Source organism: Tachysurus vachellii, chromosome 3 (genome assembly GCF_030014155.1).
Source record: "Tachysurus vachellii isolate PV-2020 chromosome 3, HZAU_Pvac_v1, whole genome shotgun sequence".
Lineage (NCBI taxonomy): Eukaryota > Metazoa > Chordata > Actinopteri > Siluriformes > Bagridae > Tachysurus > Tachysurus vachellii.
The window spans coordinates 2797741-2815427 of NC_083462.1; the positions used below are offsets into that span (position 1 = coordinate 2797741).

At 39.7% G+C, this 17687-nt stretch overlaps 2 protein-coding genes and 1 pseudogene across 2 annotated transcripts in view; 2 read left to right on the forward strand and 1 right to left on the reverse strand.

Annotated features, from left to right (window-relative positions):
• The window catches only part of il2rb (interleukin 2 receptor, beta), a 12055-nt gene extending 7509 nt beyond the window's left edge, over positions 1–4546 (forward strand). Inside the window, exon 10 of the mRNA XM_060865304.1 lies at positions 1927–4546. Coding sequence (XP_060721287.1) covers positions 1927–2613 — 687 coding nt within the window. The 3' untranslated portion in view covers positions 2614–4546. The remainder of the gene's footprint in view (positions 1–1926) is intronic.
• LOC132842591 (uncharacterized) overlaps positions 1–17687 on the reverse strand; it is a 522997-nt pseudogene that overhangs the window by 449510 nt on the left and 55800 nt on the right.
• Positions 10202–17269, forward strand: LOC132842131 (complement C1q tumor necrosis factor-related protein 6-like). The gene is given in 3 exon segments (XM_060864797.1): positions 10202–10459; positions 16729–16785; positions 16788–17269. Coding segments are annotated over 3 exon segments (705 nt in total). The 5' UTR covers positions 10202–10293.

The following is a 17687-nucleotide window of genomic DNA, read 5'->3' on the forward strand; positions in this document are numbered from 1 at the left end:
CGCCGCCTCAACGTCCTTACGTGGTTTCTCTGTTCCTTTGAGCTAAACGGATGTAAACACACACACACATACACACACACAAACACACACACACACATATACACACTATATATATATTAGTCTTTTATATAGACAGTTGGTAACGTATTAAACCACAGCACTGCTGTGTTCTGGACTCTGGTGTTTAGGTGTTGATTCATACTCTCTAACTGCAGCTCTAACAGTAGTTTAGATTAATGATCTTGCTCTGATGCCTTATCGTTTCTATAGCAACAGCTCTTTCACGGGGACATTTGAAAGAAAACTGCGAGTAATTGATGATACTGTAAACTTTATTTAGCTGCACATTTAAAATAAACTTATTAAATAAAGTATGTGATGTTAATTTTATAGCTTGACAAATTGAAGTCCCTCGAGACCAAGTTTCTGTCAGACACTACACACACACACACACACACACACACACACACACACACACACACACGCACAGCTGCTGATGTACATCAACTCTATTTCTTCTTCATTAATATCCAGTGTACTGCTAGTATAGAGCGTGTGTCTGTCAATCAGACTGACACACTAATGTTCCATTGGCTGATTTCTCATACAGTATTATCCCTGAGTGTCCTCATTAGTCCAAGTTCCCACAAACCAGGTCTGAGTCATACACAGCATCACATACACTGACTAAATCCTTAATGTAGAATCTAAAACTACATGAATTTCTAAGTTGACTGCTGTTGTGAGTGTAAAGGGGTCTGTTTCAGAAACAGGTTAATAAATACGATGACATGCATGTAGTTCTGTATCTCTACTGTATCATTGTGTGGTTTCAGAATACCAGATTACAAAAGTCTGATTGACCTTCACCATCTTCACCTCACTTGATGTAGTAGCACTCGTTTCTTGTGGAGGCAGTTTGTAAAATGTCATAACAACATGTAATGATTTATATGAGATATCTGAATGTTTAAGCATGATCTCAGTAACAGTGAAGAGTTCTATTTAATACCTTGCTTCTCCAAAGGCCACTCAGAATCTCCACAGATGTAAGTCTCATTTACCTTCTCTGGAAGAATCATCACTGAAGCATGTAACAACGAAAAAATTTTGGCTGCAATCACATTCTTGGGGCACGGTGGCTTAGTGGTTAGCACGTTCTCCTCACACCTCCAGGGTTGGGGGTTCGATTCCCGCCTCCACCTTGTGTGTGTGGAGTTTGCATGTTCTCCCCGTGCCTCGGGGGTTTCCTCCGGGTACTCCGGTTTCCTCCCCCGGTCCAAAGACATGCATGGTAGGTTGATTGGCATCTCTGGAAAATTGTCCCTAGTGTGTGTGTGAGTGAAAGAGAGTGTGTGTGTGTGTGTCCTGCGATGGGTTGGCACTCCGTCCAAGGTGTATCCTGCCTTGATACCCGATGACGCCTGAGATGCCTGCCTTGATACCCGATGACACAGGCTCCCCGTGACCTGAGGTAGTTCGGATAAGCGGTAGAAAATGAATAAATGAATGAGTGAATGTTTGATGAAGTAATAAAGTTAAGAATTTCAGTGATTGATGAAATAGTGTAATAAAAAAAGGAAGAACTCACACCTGGGGCTGGAACAACTGAGCGACAGATTATCCAATTATATTTGGTATGATCTCTGATTTATGATTTGGTATCATTTTTGTATGATCTCTGATTAAAGCTCAAAGCCTACTTTGATTAGATTATTTAGACTCGTATGTTAAACTGTCCCAAACAATCCAGATATTTGTTCACCTGACTTTATGAACATCTGTATGCTTTATTACACCTCATACACATCTCACCTCAGTAATGACCTAATAACAGTTTCTACAGAAATGTCATAAAACTTATTGAAGGTTTAAAGAAGCTGAAGAAACATCAGGCTCTGATACAGATATCCTTCTTCCCCACAGGAATGGCTGGGTCCTAATCGCTCGACATCTCTGTTCCTGCCTCCTCAGTCATGTGACTGTGAAATCTCTCCCATCGATGAAGTCTCTGATGCGTGGGATGACCCTCTGGCTAGCAACATGCTGCTGGCCTATCCTAATCACACAGCAGCTCTGCACCGGCAAATGAGCGATAGCAGTCAGCTCTCGTCCGGCGTCTCTAACATGGGTTACTTCTACAGTGAGTACCAGCCAGGCTCCGTGTGCCTGGACTCCTGCCCTGTCTACTTCACTTATCATCCTGAAGCTGGCGTCATCCAGACCAGCCTGTCGTACGAGCGGCTACACGGAGCCACGCCGACGAGCCCAGACTCCGGCTTCGGCATGGAAACAGAAAAAGAAGAGGCTGATGAAGAGGAACAGGAAGACAAGACAGGAAAAGGACAGAAGATGGAATGCAGTGGGGTCAACATGCAGCACCTGGTCTCGTTCGTCGTGTCCTTGCCTGAGAGCACGAGGACCACCATCCCACCGCCATCTTTCACAGAGCTCACACCATGGCACGAGGAGCCTGAATCTTCAGTAGTCACTGTGAACTCTGAGCCTCTGGAAGCCCCCGCGATTCGTCCGTCATCCATGGTGGTGCAGCCATGCAGTAGCGGCTATTTAACCCTGAAGGAGATGCAGAAATACAGCAACAAATCCATCTGATCACATGTTCCACAACTAAATTCAAATCAAAATGTATTTTATGCCTTTTAAGTTTACCCTCATTCCATTACAGCTACATTTCTCATTCATTTACAGCTAATCTCACTGTCAGGTTTTCAGTTGGTGACCAGTAGCAAAGTGAAGTGGGCGGGGCAGAGCGCAACCTCCTGTACATAAGGATAATAAGCGAGGAATATCAGTGGGAGTGTCAGTCAATTAGGATGCTTCTTTTTTCCCCCGATAAAACCGTCTACTTCAAGTACTTCAAGATGTAAAAAAGTTGTTCAATTTCAGAAAGTTAAAGCATTAAGGGTTTGTACCGGAGTGTGAAGCGGAGTTAGCTATCATAGAACAGAGTATAAACACTGCCATGTCGCTAATCATTATATAACACATTTAAGTACTTGTTACTAGCTAGTTAAAAAAGTGCAGGAAGTCTTATTCAGGATCACCTGCTAGTAAAGATCTGTAGCAGTCTGGAGTCAGCAGCATTTTCACTGAAGATTTAAACATCTCACATGTAAACTGTTTTAAACCGATACCATGATAACTGCTGCACTAAGACGCACGTACTGACCTTGCTCCTGTTTATTATTATTATTATTATTATTATTATTATTATTATTGTTGTTGTTGTTGTTGTTGTTATTATTATTATTATTATTATTATTATTATTATTATTATTATTATTATTATCATTATTATTATTTAGGAAAAGAACTTATTCCACATTGGCTTTAAAGTGCATCTTTTTCCAGTATTCCCTGTTTTTGTGGCTGCTAGTGGACATCATGCAATTGTCCTGAATCTCACACACACACGCGCACATGCACACACACACACTATCACACACACACACACCCACGCACATGCACACTCACACACTCACACACACACACACTCACACAGACACACACTCACACACACACACACACACACACTCATGCACACACAAACGCTCACACACAGACACACACACACACCCACGCACATGCACACACACGCACCCACGCACATGCACACCCACTCACACGCACACACACACACCGATCTTCTGATCATCTCAGGGTTGAAGTTTAAAGATGTACGTGGTGTTTAGTGAGTGATTCAGTGTGCTGCCTTTACTTTAAAGTGTTAACATATGAAGTGTATTTCTTTTGCCACTCACCTGTTTTTATGCACATATTAAAGCTTTTTTTATTTGTATTGTAGTCTATAGTAACATAGTATAGTGGTTTGTTACTATCGGTCGTTTCCAGGTGTTTCTCCTCAACACCTAGCAGAACATGTGGACGATACAAACACAAGCGTTCACCTTTTACAGTCTTGACGCTGAGCTTCACATTTATAGAGACTGACAGAAATATATTAATATATTCTTTTTTATTTTGACACTTTTTCATTTATCATTTACATTTTATCTTTTTTTTTTTTTTAATAAAACTGTGTAAATGTATTCTCATGTTTATGGAAATGTATTGTTTCTGGTAGCTGCATGCACTGTATAGATTAAAACCCTTAAAAGTTCCATGTAGAACAAATTGTTCAATCAAAAAAAGGGTCCGAATAGAAACCTAGACTAGTCAGGGCTCAGTGCAGGACACTCGAGTTCTTCACTCCAACCTTCACCTCCACACCATGTCACTATCCTGGAGAAGGAGCAGATATCGGTGTGATGCTCAAGGGGTCACACACTTTTGTTAATATAGTGTAACTTGTATAATAACCAAAAAAATTCTTCATGAATTTGATGTTATCTGTTAAAAATGATCTTCTATGCAGTAATTTACTGCTGGAAAGAGCAAGGTCAGATGTGATGTTTGACTTTTCTGTTGACTTTTTTGTATAATATCCTGTTTTCACATGTTGAGTGTGTCATGATTCTCACTTCATATAAAAATAAACGCTGTGTGTAAGCCGTGTTTACAAAAAGTGGCTTGTGGTCAAGTGCATGAGTGAGGGTGTGTGTGTGTGTGTAGGAGTGCCTGTGTATGTTTACAGGTCAAGGTGCGACATTTGTGTGCGGTGTGACATTTATATGTGTCTGCAGTTTCCGTTCCATTTGCCACGAGATGCAGAGAGAGAGAGAGAGAGAGAGAGAGAGAGAGAGAGAGAGAGAGAGAGAGAAAACTGCATGACCATTTGTTACCAAATTGTTGCATTTGACTGCATATACAGTTAAAACGTGGTGTATATGATTTAGATACCATAAGAAGTAGTTTTCATATAATAATACTACTACTACTACTAATAATAATAATAATAATAATAATAGAGTATATAGTTTGTTTACAGTTTTTGCCCATTGCTTGCACACTAAATCCGAATGCTTAGACCAAAGCCTCAATACCTAAATTTCTTGTAGCATATGCTTAAACACAGTGTTACCATAGCTGAAACACAACTTTTCACTTTGTTTGCAATTCTGTAGCACACTTATTGCGAAACACTACACACGTTTTCTTACATTAGACACATTTTTCAAAAAAGAAATCACCTGTTATCATTGGGAAAACACTCTGTTCAAAATGCAAAACTCATCTGGCAATTATAGGCACTTACATACACACCTGAAAACACTTGTACAGAAAACAGAACACCAATCGGTCTGAGCCTTAGCACTACAAATAGGCCTCAGGTAAGACATTCTGAGAACTTTGCAAGCATGGAGGCAATGCGAGTAAGAGTAAGAGGAGGACAAAGAGAGAGAGGAGTTGGACGTGGACGCGGACGTGGAAGAGGACAAAGACGAGGACCAGTGCGGAGACGTGTATCGGATGACATCAGGGCTACTCTGGTGGACCATGTCATAAATCATGGCTTATCCATGAGGGAGGCTGGGCAAAGAGTCCACCCTAACCTCAGTCGCTACACAGTAGCATCGATAATAAGAACATTCCGACTGGAGAACAGGTATATCTTCAAGTTTCTGCTCCAGACTGTACCTACTGTATGTGTCACATGATTCTGTATCATATTACAGTATTACTGTAAAGTACTATTCAAAAATGAGTAGTGCTGTGAAGTATATGTAAAGGAGTATCATTGTGATGTTACAGTACTGTGTACAGTTTGAAAGTACAGTATTTGAAAAAGAACATAACCAATGACATCTTGTGGTGGCATTTTTTACAGAATGGTTGGGCTACCTCCTCGAGGTGGAAGGGAACGTCTCTTTACTCAAGAACAAGAGCTTGCCATCGTTCAAATGGTGCAAGAAAATAACGCAATCCGACTTCGTGAGTTGCGAACAGCGCATAATTGCAGATAGAATGGTATTCAACAATATCAACAGGGTCAGCATTTCTACAATAAGTCGCATCCTACAGAAACATAACTTCAGAATGAAGCAGCTGTACAGGGTGCCATTTGAGAGGAACAGTGTCAGGGTCAAGGATCTGCGCCATGATTATGTGCAGGTATGTGTCACTTTACTTTACATACTACTGTATATATTGTGATGTGGGAATGAGGGTTTATGCTGCCACCTGCTCTGTCTGTATCTTGTAGTTTTTGTCTATACTAACCCAACCCAGCCCCTACTTGTGTAAAAATGTAGACATTGTAGTTACTGTATGTGTTTTCAGTAACACTATTCAATATTTTCTGTTACAGACAGTTTTGGATTTTGATGCCGCCGAACAGCCACATGAGTTCATCTGTGTGGACGAGGCAGGCTTTAATCTGGCCAAAACCAGGCGTCGAGGCCGTAACATAGTTGGACAAAGGGCTGTTGTAAATGTCCCTGGACAACGTGGGGGAAATATGCAATTAGTGTCCAAGGAGTCCTCATCATGCCACTCTAGGTCCCTACAATACAGGACCGATCATTGTATTTCTAGATGCACTACATGCAGTTGTACAGGACAAACCACAGCAGCCCAGGTTTATTGTCATCTGGGATAATGTTAGTTTCCACCAGGCTGCTCTGGTCCAAGATTGGTTCACCAACCATAACAATTTTACACCTTTATACCTGCCCCCTTAAGCCCCTTTCTAAATGCAATCGAGGAATTATTTTCAGCATGGCGGAAAGTCTATGATTGGCAACCACACGCCCGCATGCCTCTTCTGCAAGCAATGGAAGAGGCATGTGGAGACATTGAGGTGGGATCCATCCAAGGGTGGATTAAGCACACAAGACGATATTTTCCCCGATGCCTAGCCCGCGAGGACATCGCCTGACCCCCCCCAGGCCCCCACCACACACATACACGTGCACACACACAAAACAAGTGTGTTTTTTTCCCACAATAGCAGTGTATCCAGTATTTGTTTTGTTTTTTACTTTTGTTTTGTTGCTAATTGTCATGACTTGTGATTCTATTTTTCCTTATTTTATTAAGAATGTTTTTTCTGTAAAAACTCTTGTTTGATTACTGAATACATTTAAACAAATCAATCTTTAAATAAATCTACTTTTGAGTTTTACAAAAGACTGAGTCTAAGAAAATTACAATATAAATAAAAACACAAAGACTGCAGTGTTTTATATAAAGCGCATCAGTGTGTTGCTGGTGATATGAAAGAGTAATTCAAATGGTGCTTGTGTGTATGGTTTTGTTACAAGAATTTCATTTTTAGAAAGGAGTGTTAAGTTTTGAATGCAGTGTTTCATTTTGGCATAGATGTGAGTTGTTAATCTCCATATGCTACTGTATGTCTGATTGGCTTGTGTGTAGAGTTTTGACATAATGAGCCAAATTCTGCAAAAAGTGTGTAAGCAATAGGCAAAAACTGTAATAGACTTTATTACAGCTGTACAGCCATAAGACAAACTTGTGGAATATAATGATTTATTAATAACACAGTTATTTATAGTGTTGGTTTGTACAGATGTCCTTTTGTCCTTTGGTCACTACAAATGCGCTCAAATAAATTCAACTAAATAACAATATTAAAAGTTTAAACCCTGTTCTGTCATCTTATAAACAACATATAACCAAATACTTTCACTCTCCTCCTCTGCTTTAGTTTCACCTCACACTCGGACACACACTGTTTCTGATGTCTCTGCTTTAACACACATACACAGTGAAATGAAACCCAGCTGCAAAAATGCAGAAATGCAACTAGAAAAAAATAAAAATAAATAAAAAAAGAAGAATATGATAGAATTTACTGTCACTGTGTTACATGTGGTAACAGTACAGAAGGTAAAGTGATGTAATAATCCTGCAGGTGAGTTAAACACAAAATACAAAGCAACACACATGGAGAAAACAACAATGACAACAACAACAATGACAATAACAACAATGACAACAACAACAACGACAACAACAATGACAACAACAACAATGACAACAACAACAACGATGAAGGTGAGGTGTGAGGTGAGTGATTAGTGTGTGTGAGGTTGATGATGATGGGAAATGGACTTCATTTGTCAGATCTGTTATCCACAGCGACTAACAGAAGATTCATACACAAGTATTTTAGGAAGAGTTAGAAATGACAAATCCAGAAATGTGTGTCACAGAGCCAAATTCCACTCTGTGTGTGTGTGTGTGTGTGTGTGTGTGTGTGAGAGAGAGAGAGAGAGTTTGTGTTTGTGCATGTGTTTGTGTGTGTGCGTGTGCGTGTGTTTGTGTGTGTGTGTGTGTGTGTGCATGTGTTTGTGTGTGTGTATGTGTGTGTATGTGTGAGTGTGTGTGCATGTGTTTGTGTGTGTGTGAGAGAGAGAGAAAGTTTCTGTTTGTGCATGTGTTTGTGTGGTGTGTGTGTGTGTGTGTGTGTGTGTGTGTGTGTGTTAGAAAATATATTTACCACATGTCATGTGAGGCCCAGTTGTGTTGCAGTGAATATGAAAGCTTCTGTCTTCATTTCACTTTAAAATTAAGATTCTGTTTGTTTGTTGTTTGTTTTGTTCATTTTTTTTTTACTATTCTTTAATAATGTGCATTATTATGAATTGAGTTGTAAATGTAAAATGTAAAATTCTTTAACGCTCTTAAATTTATGGAAAGTGCATTATAAAAAAGTTGGAGTTTTGTTTATTCCTTCAGTTTGGATTTATTTATATTTATTTAAAGATAAAGTTAAATATAAACCTGCGCACGCAGAAACACGTGAAGTCACGAGCCATATGAAAGGTGTCACGTCATGTAGCCTTTCAGTTCAACATCGCCCTCTAGTGTGGCTTCAGAATCATGTCAACACTTTTTTCATATTTGTAGAAATTTCTCCTATTTTGGTTCGTGTTTAAGTTTGTGCTTGGGTTATATGTGCATAAATCTAGACTTGATGAGGGGTGTGTGTGTGTGTGTGTGTGTGTTCCCTCAGTTTCTGTTTCATTGTGTATCTAGTTAGACAGTTCAGTCAATTTATTACTTCGGATCTGATTCATATTTCCCTTTTCCACCGAGGCAGTTTGAGTGCTGGTTCGGAGCCTAATTTAGAACCAGTTCTTTCTTTTTCGACAGCCAAAGCACCGGCTCTGAACCAGGAAAAGTGGTTCTTAAGTAGCACCAAAACGTTGCTGGTCTAGACTTAAGAACCGCTTGCGTCAGGAGCTGTGGGCTGGGCTGTGGGCGGGGCTACTGTTAGCACATTAGATAATGTACCTTAAATATACTAATGTTTAATACACTTTTACTTTACCGCAATATGATCAGTTATCAGCACACATGATAGTAAGTAGCTACATGCTAAGGCTAACTTTTTTCTGTGTTAATGATAAAATAACGTTATGTACTTTCTCGAATACAACCTCCTTTTATACAGATTACATGGAGCTGCACGTACACTTTGGATTCGCCGCGTTTGGGTGTTAATGTAGGTTCACAAAGACATGAGCATTAACAGTAAAGCAACATCCGCCATTGTTGATGTGTTTGTGTTTGTCGCTGCTGCGCTAACACAAACATCAGACTCAGCTCTGTGATGCTCTCTAGCCGGTGGAAAGACAAACCGGTTCTTAGAAGGTTCTCCAGTGGAACCAACTTTGAACCAGCACCAGTGCTAGCTCTGAACCAGCACCCAGTTCTTTTTGGTGGAAAACGGGTAATACTGTGCAGCTTGGAACATTGAACTCAACCCTTCTGCTACATCTTGGGTCTCAGTCCTGAATCAGACTCTACAGCCTTGTGGTACAGATTTTGTTAGAATACCATACAGCTTGGCACGCTGGACTGGGACTTTGGACTTGCTTTAGTCTCCAGCTTGGGAAGTGGTAGCTCAGTGGTTAGGCTTTTGACTACTTTCAGAAGGTACCACCAAGCTGCCATTTACCAAACGCACCAGCCAAATGATGACAGTAAACATACATTTTAGGATACTTAAACACTTTAGAACTGACTTAGCTTTCCAACCCTGGACCTGAAGAACCTCTGGAATATTTACATTTATGGCATTTGGCAAATGTTCTAATCCACAGCAACTTACATGGTGGCACTGGGATTTGAACTCCTAACCACTTTGAGCAACCACTTCCTGCCCAGTACAGGTTAGAATTTTCCCTACTCTATCACCCACTATAGCTCAGAAAAGTCTGTTAATAAACTGATGAGATGGAGCAGTGGGTTAGACAGGGAAGGCAGTGGATTCTCTAGGACCCTGGACTCAACTATACTCCATAGATTGGGTCTTTAGACTCTGACAGTACAGTTGATGTTCAGTTTCATGAAGTGGAGCACATTAACTGTGTGAAATAACGGGTTGTCTGTGTAGGTCCAGTCATGTTGGTGTGTGTTATTGTGTCGTTCCTTGTCCTTGTGCTCTCCGTGCCCCAGTCACCGTGTCGTCACTGTTGTGATGATGACTTTCTGTCAGACAAGGCCCTCACAACACTTCCACCAGCCATGCCTGAGATACACACATACATCAACATGACCATCTTCATAGGTAATCTGAACTACAAGTATTATAAGTTTTTAACTGGTCTCAAGCAAAAAAAAAAACGTCAGTGGTGGGCCGTCAGGAACAGCAGGGCCGTCTCTGCTGGCCCTATAAAAATATATATTTTTTTAAAGTGTTAAATGTTTTTCTTTAGTATGTTATTTATTTATTTTCATTGGTGTAATGTTCGCAAAATTGCAAAATTCATTAGTTTTGTTAAGGTTGAACTAGAGTACCCTCAAAAAGTCACTTAAATATCAGCTTACACAGCTGGGACCAGCTCTACAGATATTGCTAGGCTTTTGTTGAAGGACAACACATCTGATTTGTTACAAGCATTATTCATTCATTCATTCATTTTCTATCGCTTATCCGAACTACTGTTACAAGCATTAGTGACAGAAAAATCAACCAATCAAATTTTGACATTTAACAACACGTCCTTTGGGTCTAGCAACATGCCCAGCGCTACCCCTAACATCTGTCGTAAATTTCCAACGTATAAACGTGAAATTCAGTTTCGTGAATTTCAAAGAAAATGACATCCGCTGTTGCAGATAAACCGATCTTGTTGCCGATCTACTGAAAACGCCTTTTTCAAGGTGCACTTTTGCAGACAAAAGAGAAATAGTTGAGAAAGGAAGAACTACACCCAAACCGGATTCACTAACAAAGGCCGGCAAATGTTTTGTGCGCCATTTTAAAGATTGCAATTATGAACGCTATGAGTGGCTAACAGCTAGCACCCAGCACAACAAGTTATTTTGTTGGCTGTGTTTACTTTTTAATACGAGTAAAGGGACATGGAATGATTGTGGCTTTGACAGTCTGAACAGCTTCACGAAGGCAGCTCTTAAACACCAAGGCCCCGAGCGCCATATAATGTCAGTCGTGCATTTAAAAACTTTTGGTGCAGTTTGACCTGTGCAGGCTCAAAGCTGAGCTCAAAGTCATGTATAGCATGTCAAACTTTCACAGTAAAAGTATAAGCGATCTCCTGAATTTTCTGAGGACGACAGGCCTTGCAGACAGTATGACTTTACACACTCACATGCCTGATCCTAACAATACCAGTGTCTACAGACTCTGTGGAACGCTAGTTTTCAGCTCTCAAATGGATTAAAACCTACACAAAGAGGGTAGGTAGGATAATTACACAGGTGTTTAAAGTCTCGCGACTCTGAGAAACTATCGTTTGATCTCGTTCCCTCTGGTATGTGTGCGCGCGTTGGAAGGACTGCTGCGACTAGTCCGTTACACGATCTTGTTAAAAAACTATCGTTTCATTCCGTTTCCTCTGGTATGCGTGTGCTCTAAGGGTTGCTGTGGATATTCTGCCTCTTCAATTTGGAGGATTTAGTGACTTTAGTGACTGCTGGGCATTCTTAAGGAGTGTCATTTATCAGGTAAAGATGTTGCAGTGTTGTTTTAAGAGTTGAAACGTATAATTGTGGGATATTGCTTAAATTAATAGTTGTTTGTGTTGCCACAGTTCATAAATGCAGACGCACAGCTTTCCAGAACAGGATGTGTAACAAATAAATCAATTGTTCAAGAGCACCTGATATGATCAGTCAGGTAACAATCCTGCTTTTATTTTCATGGAAGTTTGGGGTTTTATTGTGTAATATGGAGAGATGGTAATGTTAAAATGTTTATTGTAGTTTTATTAATTTGTTTTTTGTAGTTTTATTCATATTGGACAAAGGGGAAAAGCTTCTCTTCAAATGAGGCAGCCAGGTTAATCTGGCTGTTTTAAAAGGAGGTATGTAATTTGGATTTGTGAAATGCCCATGTCTTATACCTTGTATATTTGATGCTTTGTTTTAATTGAAATGTATTAAAGGTGTTTTTATTTATAGGAGTACTTTTGGCTGTTGACTAGGCAACCATTGTTTCTTTCCTCTTGTATTTTTCATTTATTTTCTTTTCCATTTTTTTTGTATTTCTTTACACCATTATACACGATAAAATACAACGGGGACTTATACGCTCCTGTTTTAATAAGTTTGATCTGGACATAAAATCTCCCTCTACTTGGGTTTGCGCCGTGGGTTTGTGTAGGAATTGAGTTCTTGTGTATTGGGTGTTTTCTTATTTGTTTATTCTTTGGATTTGAAATTTTTCAAACAGGTTTAATTTTGATGTGATTTTTATTGTTTGTTTTTTTTTTTATTAATGCTAGAACTCATTCCTTTATGCCCAGTGGGTGTTTAAATCTGAACCAGTAGGGGAAGCTGTTGACAGTCTTTGTATATGTGGAGCTTGTATTTTACCATCACTGTTGAATAAATTGTAAACTCCTTTGTACTCTGGCTTCTAATTCCTTCATTTGAATTGCTTGTGCGGGTTGTCTTATTTTCTCCCACTAAGTTGTTAAAGTGGGGGTGGCGTAGTCATTCTCAGTTTAATTATCAAAATTAGGAATTTATAGCTTATGGTTCACATGCTATTGGTCACGTATAGCAAACACATAGGTCAAACTTTTGCGGTAAAAGTACAGTATAAGCGATCTCGTGAATTTTCTGAGGACGACAGGCCTTGCAGACAGTATGACTTTACACACTCACATGCCTGATCCTAACAATACCAGTGTCTACAGACTCTGTGGAACGCTAGTTTTCAGCTCTCAAACGGATTAAAACCTACACAAAGAGCACAACTGGACAATCAATGCTGTCTTCTTTGGCATCTCTCTCCATTGAGAAAGAATTGTTCAATCAGCTGAAGCAAAAAGGACAACTGCACAATGACGTTATTGAACGCTTTGTCAAAAAAGACAGGATTTTATTTACATGTGACGGGTGAGTGCTTTACTATTTGACAAGTATTGTATCATTTATTGATACATGTGTAACACCCTGCACACCCAGGGAACTTGGGTGCATACAAAGAAAATTCACTACAGTAAGCATATGATAATAGAAAAAACATTAAACTTTAACAAAGCATTAAAATAATTTGGGTCATTCACCCTGACCAGAAACAAGGCAGCCTCCTTCAAATGGTATAATCAATCAGACAAAAAGATAATGGAGCTTCCTACAGGGAAGAGTGGCTTCACTGCAAACTGTATGAGCATCCTAATCTCATTAATAATACACCCTCAAAACCAACACATCACACCATTAAACACACAAAACCTGTTGGGGCTCTACTAATCCCTGTCTCAGATTCCCAGAACCAAAGGGTACAGAAAAAACCCAGAAGATCAATGTGTTTTTAAAAGAAAAAGAAAAAATGGAAAAAAAGAAATAAAAAAAATCCCTTAGCCAACCATGAAACCAAATTACACAGACCTAATCATTAAAAAAAAGGAACAAAACACCAACTATCTAGGGAATTAACATACATTCACACCAGGGAGCAGTCAGTTTTACAAAAAAGAAAACCCAAAAGAGAACAGTGACTAGTCACCATCATCTGACAACCTTAACGAGACGAAACCAACCAATCAAACCGCACAGTGGTCCCGAACATCAACCACCCACGTTCTTAACAAGCAAAACCAACGAAATCCACAATGATCCTGAGTTTCAAACTATCACATGCTAAAAACATAATAAAATACTTATACGGGGAAAATACACCGGGACTCCCGGTCCCACACAGCTACAAGCCGAGCAACGGGCAATTGATACCTTGCTACACATGCAGAGAAATTTAGTCTGAATTCAACCCACTCTTACCTAGCATACTGTTTTAGGCTAATTGTTGATCAGCTGTCATGTTGCTGAGTGCCTGTATGTGTAGCCGAATATGCGCATTATTTGCATATGGCTGCGTTAGCTGTAACAGATGAGTATGTATGTGGTTCACACCAGTGTTGTAATGTAACGGAGTACAAATACTTCGTTACTGTACTTAGGTAGAAATGTCACGTATCTGTACTTTACTTCGCTATTTAAATTTATGTCAACTTTCACTTTTACTCCACTACATTTCCTAGATAACATGTCTACTTTTACTCCGCTATATTTCCACTAAGCATCTTCGTTACTCATTACGACAAAATAAATTCAGAAGAAATGTGTGTGACTGCAATAAGGGAGGTTTGGTGAGTCACTGCTCCTAGACTGCATTACGCTCCGCACGCTCTATTTCAGTGTAATTTTGACAAAGGAGCAGTGGTGGAGCCAGAGGGGTGTCCGGGGTGACCCTGAACACCCCTGACATCTGATTGGCCACACCAGGTGCCACCCCGAATTTTTATTTGATAGCATTGGAAGTTTGGTGCCGATCGATGGTGCTGGTTCGTTTGACGTTTGGTCGCGGATTTCAAATCCATCAATCAATGACAGAGTTGAGAGCTAGAGAAGAAAACTGTAACATCAGATTTTGGTAGGTTTTGAGATTAAACATCAGGATTTAGTTTTCCAGAAAAATATTTTGAAAGTTAAGTCGCTATATAAATTGATGTTAGACGCTATTAACAGATTAATCAGACAAGAGAGATCTGTTCGTTCCCCAGTTTAGCCATAATATACATTAGGTTGACATTTGTGTTAGTTATACACACTAGTATACAGTGCAGTGTCTGTGTGTAAGTCTTTAACTGTTTAGCTAATATGAGGTAACTAGTTTTACAGCTGTCAGTGTTTAATGTTGTTATTAAACTATGTATCTGGTAACGTTACTCAAAAGATTACTGCAGACAGCCTGTTAGCTATCATAAAGGTGATTAAAGTAGTCATTTATGCTGACAGTTGATTTTAAAGAGCAATTATTATTATAGTGGGATTTGTAGTTAAAGTTGAGTTTTAATTAAAAAAACATCTGTATTTGATGCTTAAATGTATTATATCCATGTGTCATATTTTACATAGGGTCAATAAAAAAATGAAAAGAAAGACAGAGATATCAGACTTCTTTTTAAAGAAGCAAACACATACAGATCAGGTACAAACAGACCCCAGCCCCCAGCCCCGCCCCCAGCCCCCACATCACCACAGTACCCCAGAGCAGCTTCCTGCCTGATGCTAGTAGTCAGACGTCACAAGAACCACCAACAGGTTTGAGAAACCACCAGGCAGTCAGTTAGTCAGTCAGTCACATGTCCAGTTCAGAATTTAATTTTAGCTTGTTATAGATGGTTTAATCAGTTTAGGCTTTACATAAAAATGTAATTAGGTGTTGATTTATGTGTGACATACACAAGATAAAATTATAACATAATATATTATAAAATAGATTATGAGAGATATATTCTACCTCTAATGAGCAATTATGGGATTCATCCATGATCCTTGTTAGGGTAATTTGTGTCATAAGTCTGTGGACCCCTAAAGTTACCCCCTGGCCACCCCATTTGCAGGAAATGTTTCTGTACATTGAAAGATTCTTCCTACCGGATGAAGTGCCTCTTATGCCTACTGAAAATCACTGAAATTGTACTTTTTACTTTTACTTCAAATACTTAAGTACATTAAATATCAGAAAATGACTTTTGATACTTAAGTACAGTAAATATCAGATACTTTAAGACTTTTACTTGAGTAATATTCTAAAAGGTAACTTTCACTTCTACCAAAGTCTTTTTCTAGTACGATACTTGTACTTTTACTCAAGTATTGCTTTCTAGTACTTTATACAACACTGATCACATGCTTACTGAAGGCCCTGATTGAAACCCCACGGCACACCATTGCACATTTTACACAGATGTTTGTATCTTCAGAGTAAAGTTGATATCAAACCCATTTCTGCTCTCTGAGATGCTCCGAGTGTTTGTTCATCTAAAAAGCAGCTCAGATTTCTCTTCAACACTAAAATTCAGTGTGAGATTCTCAACAGAGGGAAAAAGACACGACTAAAACACACTGAAACACACTGAAAGTCCAGACTCACTTTAGATCAGACTCACAGACAACACATTAGTCGATTCTTTATACTGAAAATTACTCATAAGTCCATCCCATTCCAGCAGCAGACAGGAAATCCAGTGTAACAGGAAATAGATTTTATCAGAGTTTGTCTCAGTTTCCTCCAGATAATTTTGTTTCCTCCCAGAACATGCCAGTAAGTGGACTGGCTACATTAAACTGCCCCTAGGATTGAATGTGTGTCTTTGTAACTCACCTGCAAGACAAATACTTGTAATCGTCTCAGAATGCAGTCTGAACGGTAATTAGAGGCAAATCCATACCTGCAAATCTAACCAACAGGTTTGCTGATGTCTATCAAAAATGCAGAAAAACTGGAATTCAATAAGCAGGCAGCATGTGCAGAGCTACACCTGAATTTAACTCAGTCTCAGTATGCTCCTCCCTCCTCATGTGATAAAGGGCAATAGGGTGAAAAGGGAACACCAGGAAAGCCTGAGGTAGAAGCTCCTACGGAGCACCAGGTCCTGAAGGCTCCAAAGGCTCTAAAGGTCAAGTGGGAGCACCTGGTACTCCATGCAAGTCGAAGCAGTCTGCGTTCTCAGTGCGTCGACGCAAAGCCCTCCCCAGCATAGACTCGTACCAGGTGATTCTCTATGACACAGTCTTCGTCAACTCACCTGGCCATTTTGACATGTTCTCCACCAAGTTCCGCTGCAGCGTTCCCGGCATGTACTGCTTCAATGTACATGTGCACATGTGGAACTTCAAGGAGACCTTCAAGGAGCGCACTCTGGTGTACACTTAGCCCGAGGAGCGCTCTATCATGCAGAGCCAGAGCATCCTGCTGCACCTGCGGCTCCATGACCAATTGTGGGTGCGTCTGCACAAGCGTGAGAACGCCATCTACAGTGATGATCTGGACATCTACAGTGATGAATTGGACATCTACATCACTTTCAGCGGCTACATCACATCATCCAACAAGGCCTAAGAGAAACATGACTTCGCCTTGGACTAGTAACTTACTTCCTGTTATCACTACTGTAACTGTCGTTTCCTCACCCCTTTATTTTCTCTCTTAAAGCTAAAAAATGTGCAGCATCAGATACAAGCAGAAGCATGAACTCCTCTTTCAAGAAAAGCTACAGCTTCACCTCTGACACTGTAGGCTCCTTCTATAAATGTTACGTTAACGTCTTCTGACAGAAAACATAAATAACATTCTGTCAATAGATAATCTGTCCTGTAAAGGAGCTGTTACTATAGAAACGATACGATATTAGAAGACAACCATAAATATACCGTAACTGACCCACAGACAAAAAAAAACACACAAACACATATACACACATACATACAAACATAAAAAAACACACAAACACATGCAAACACACACACACACATATGCA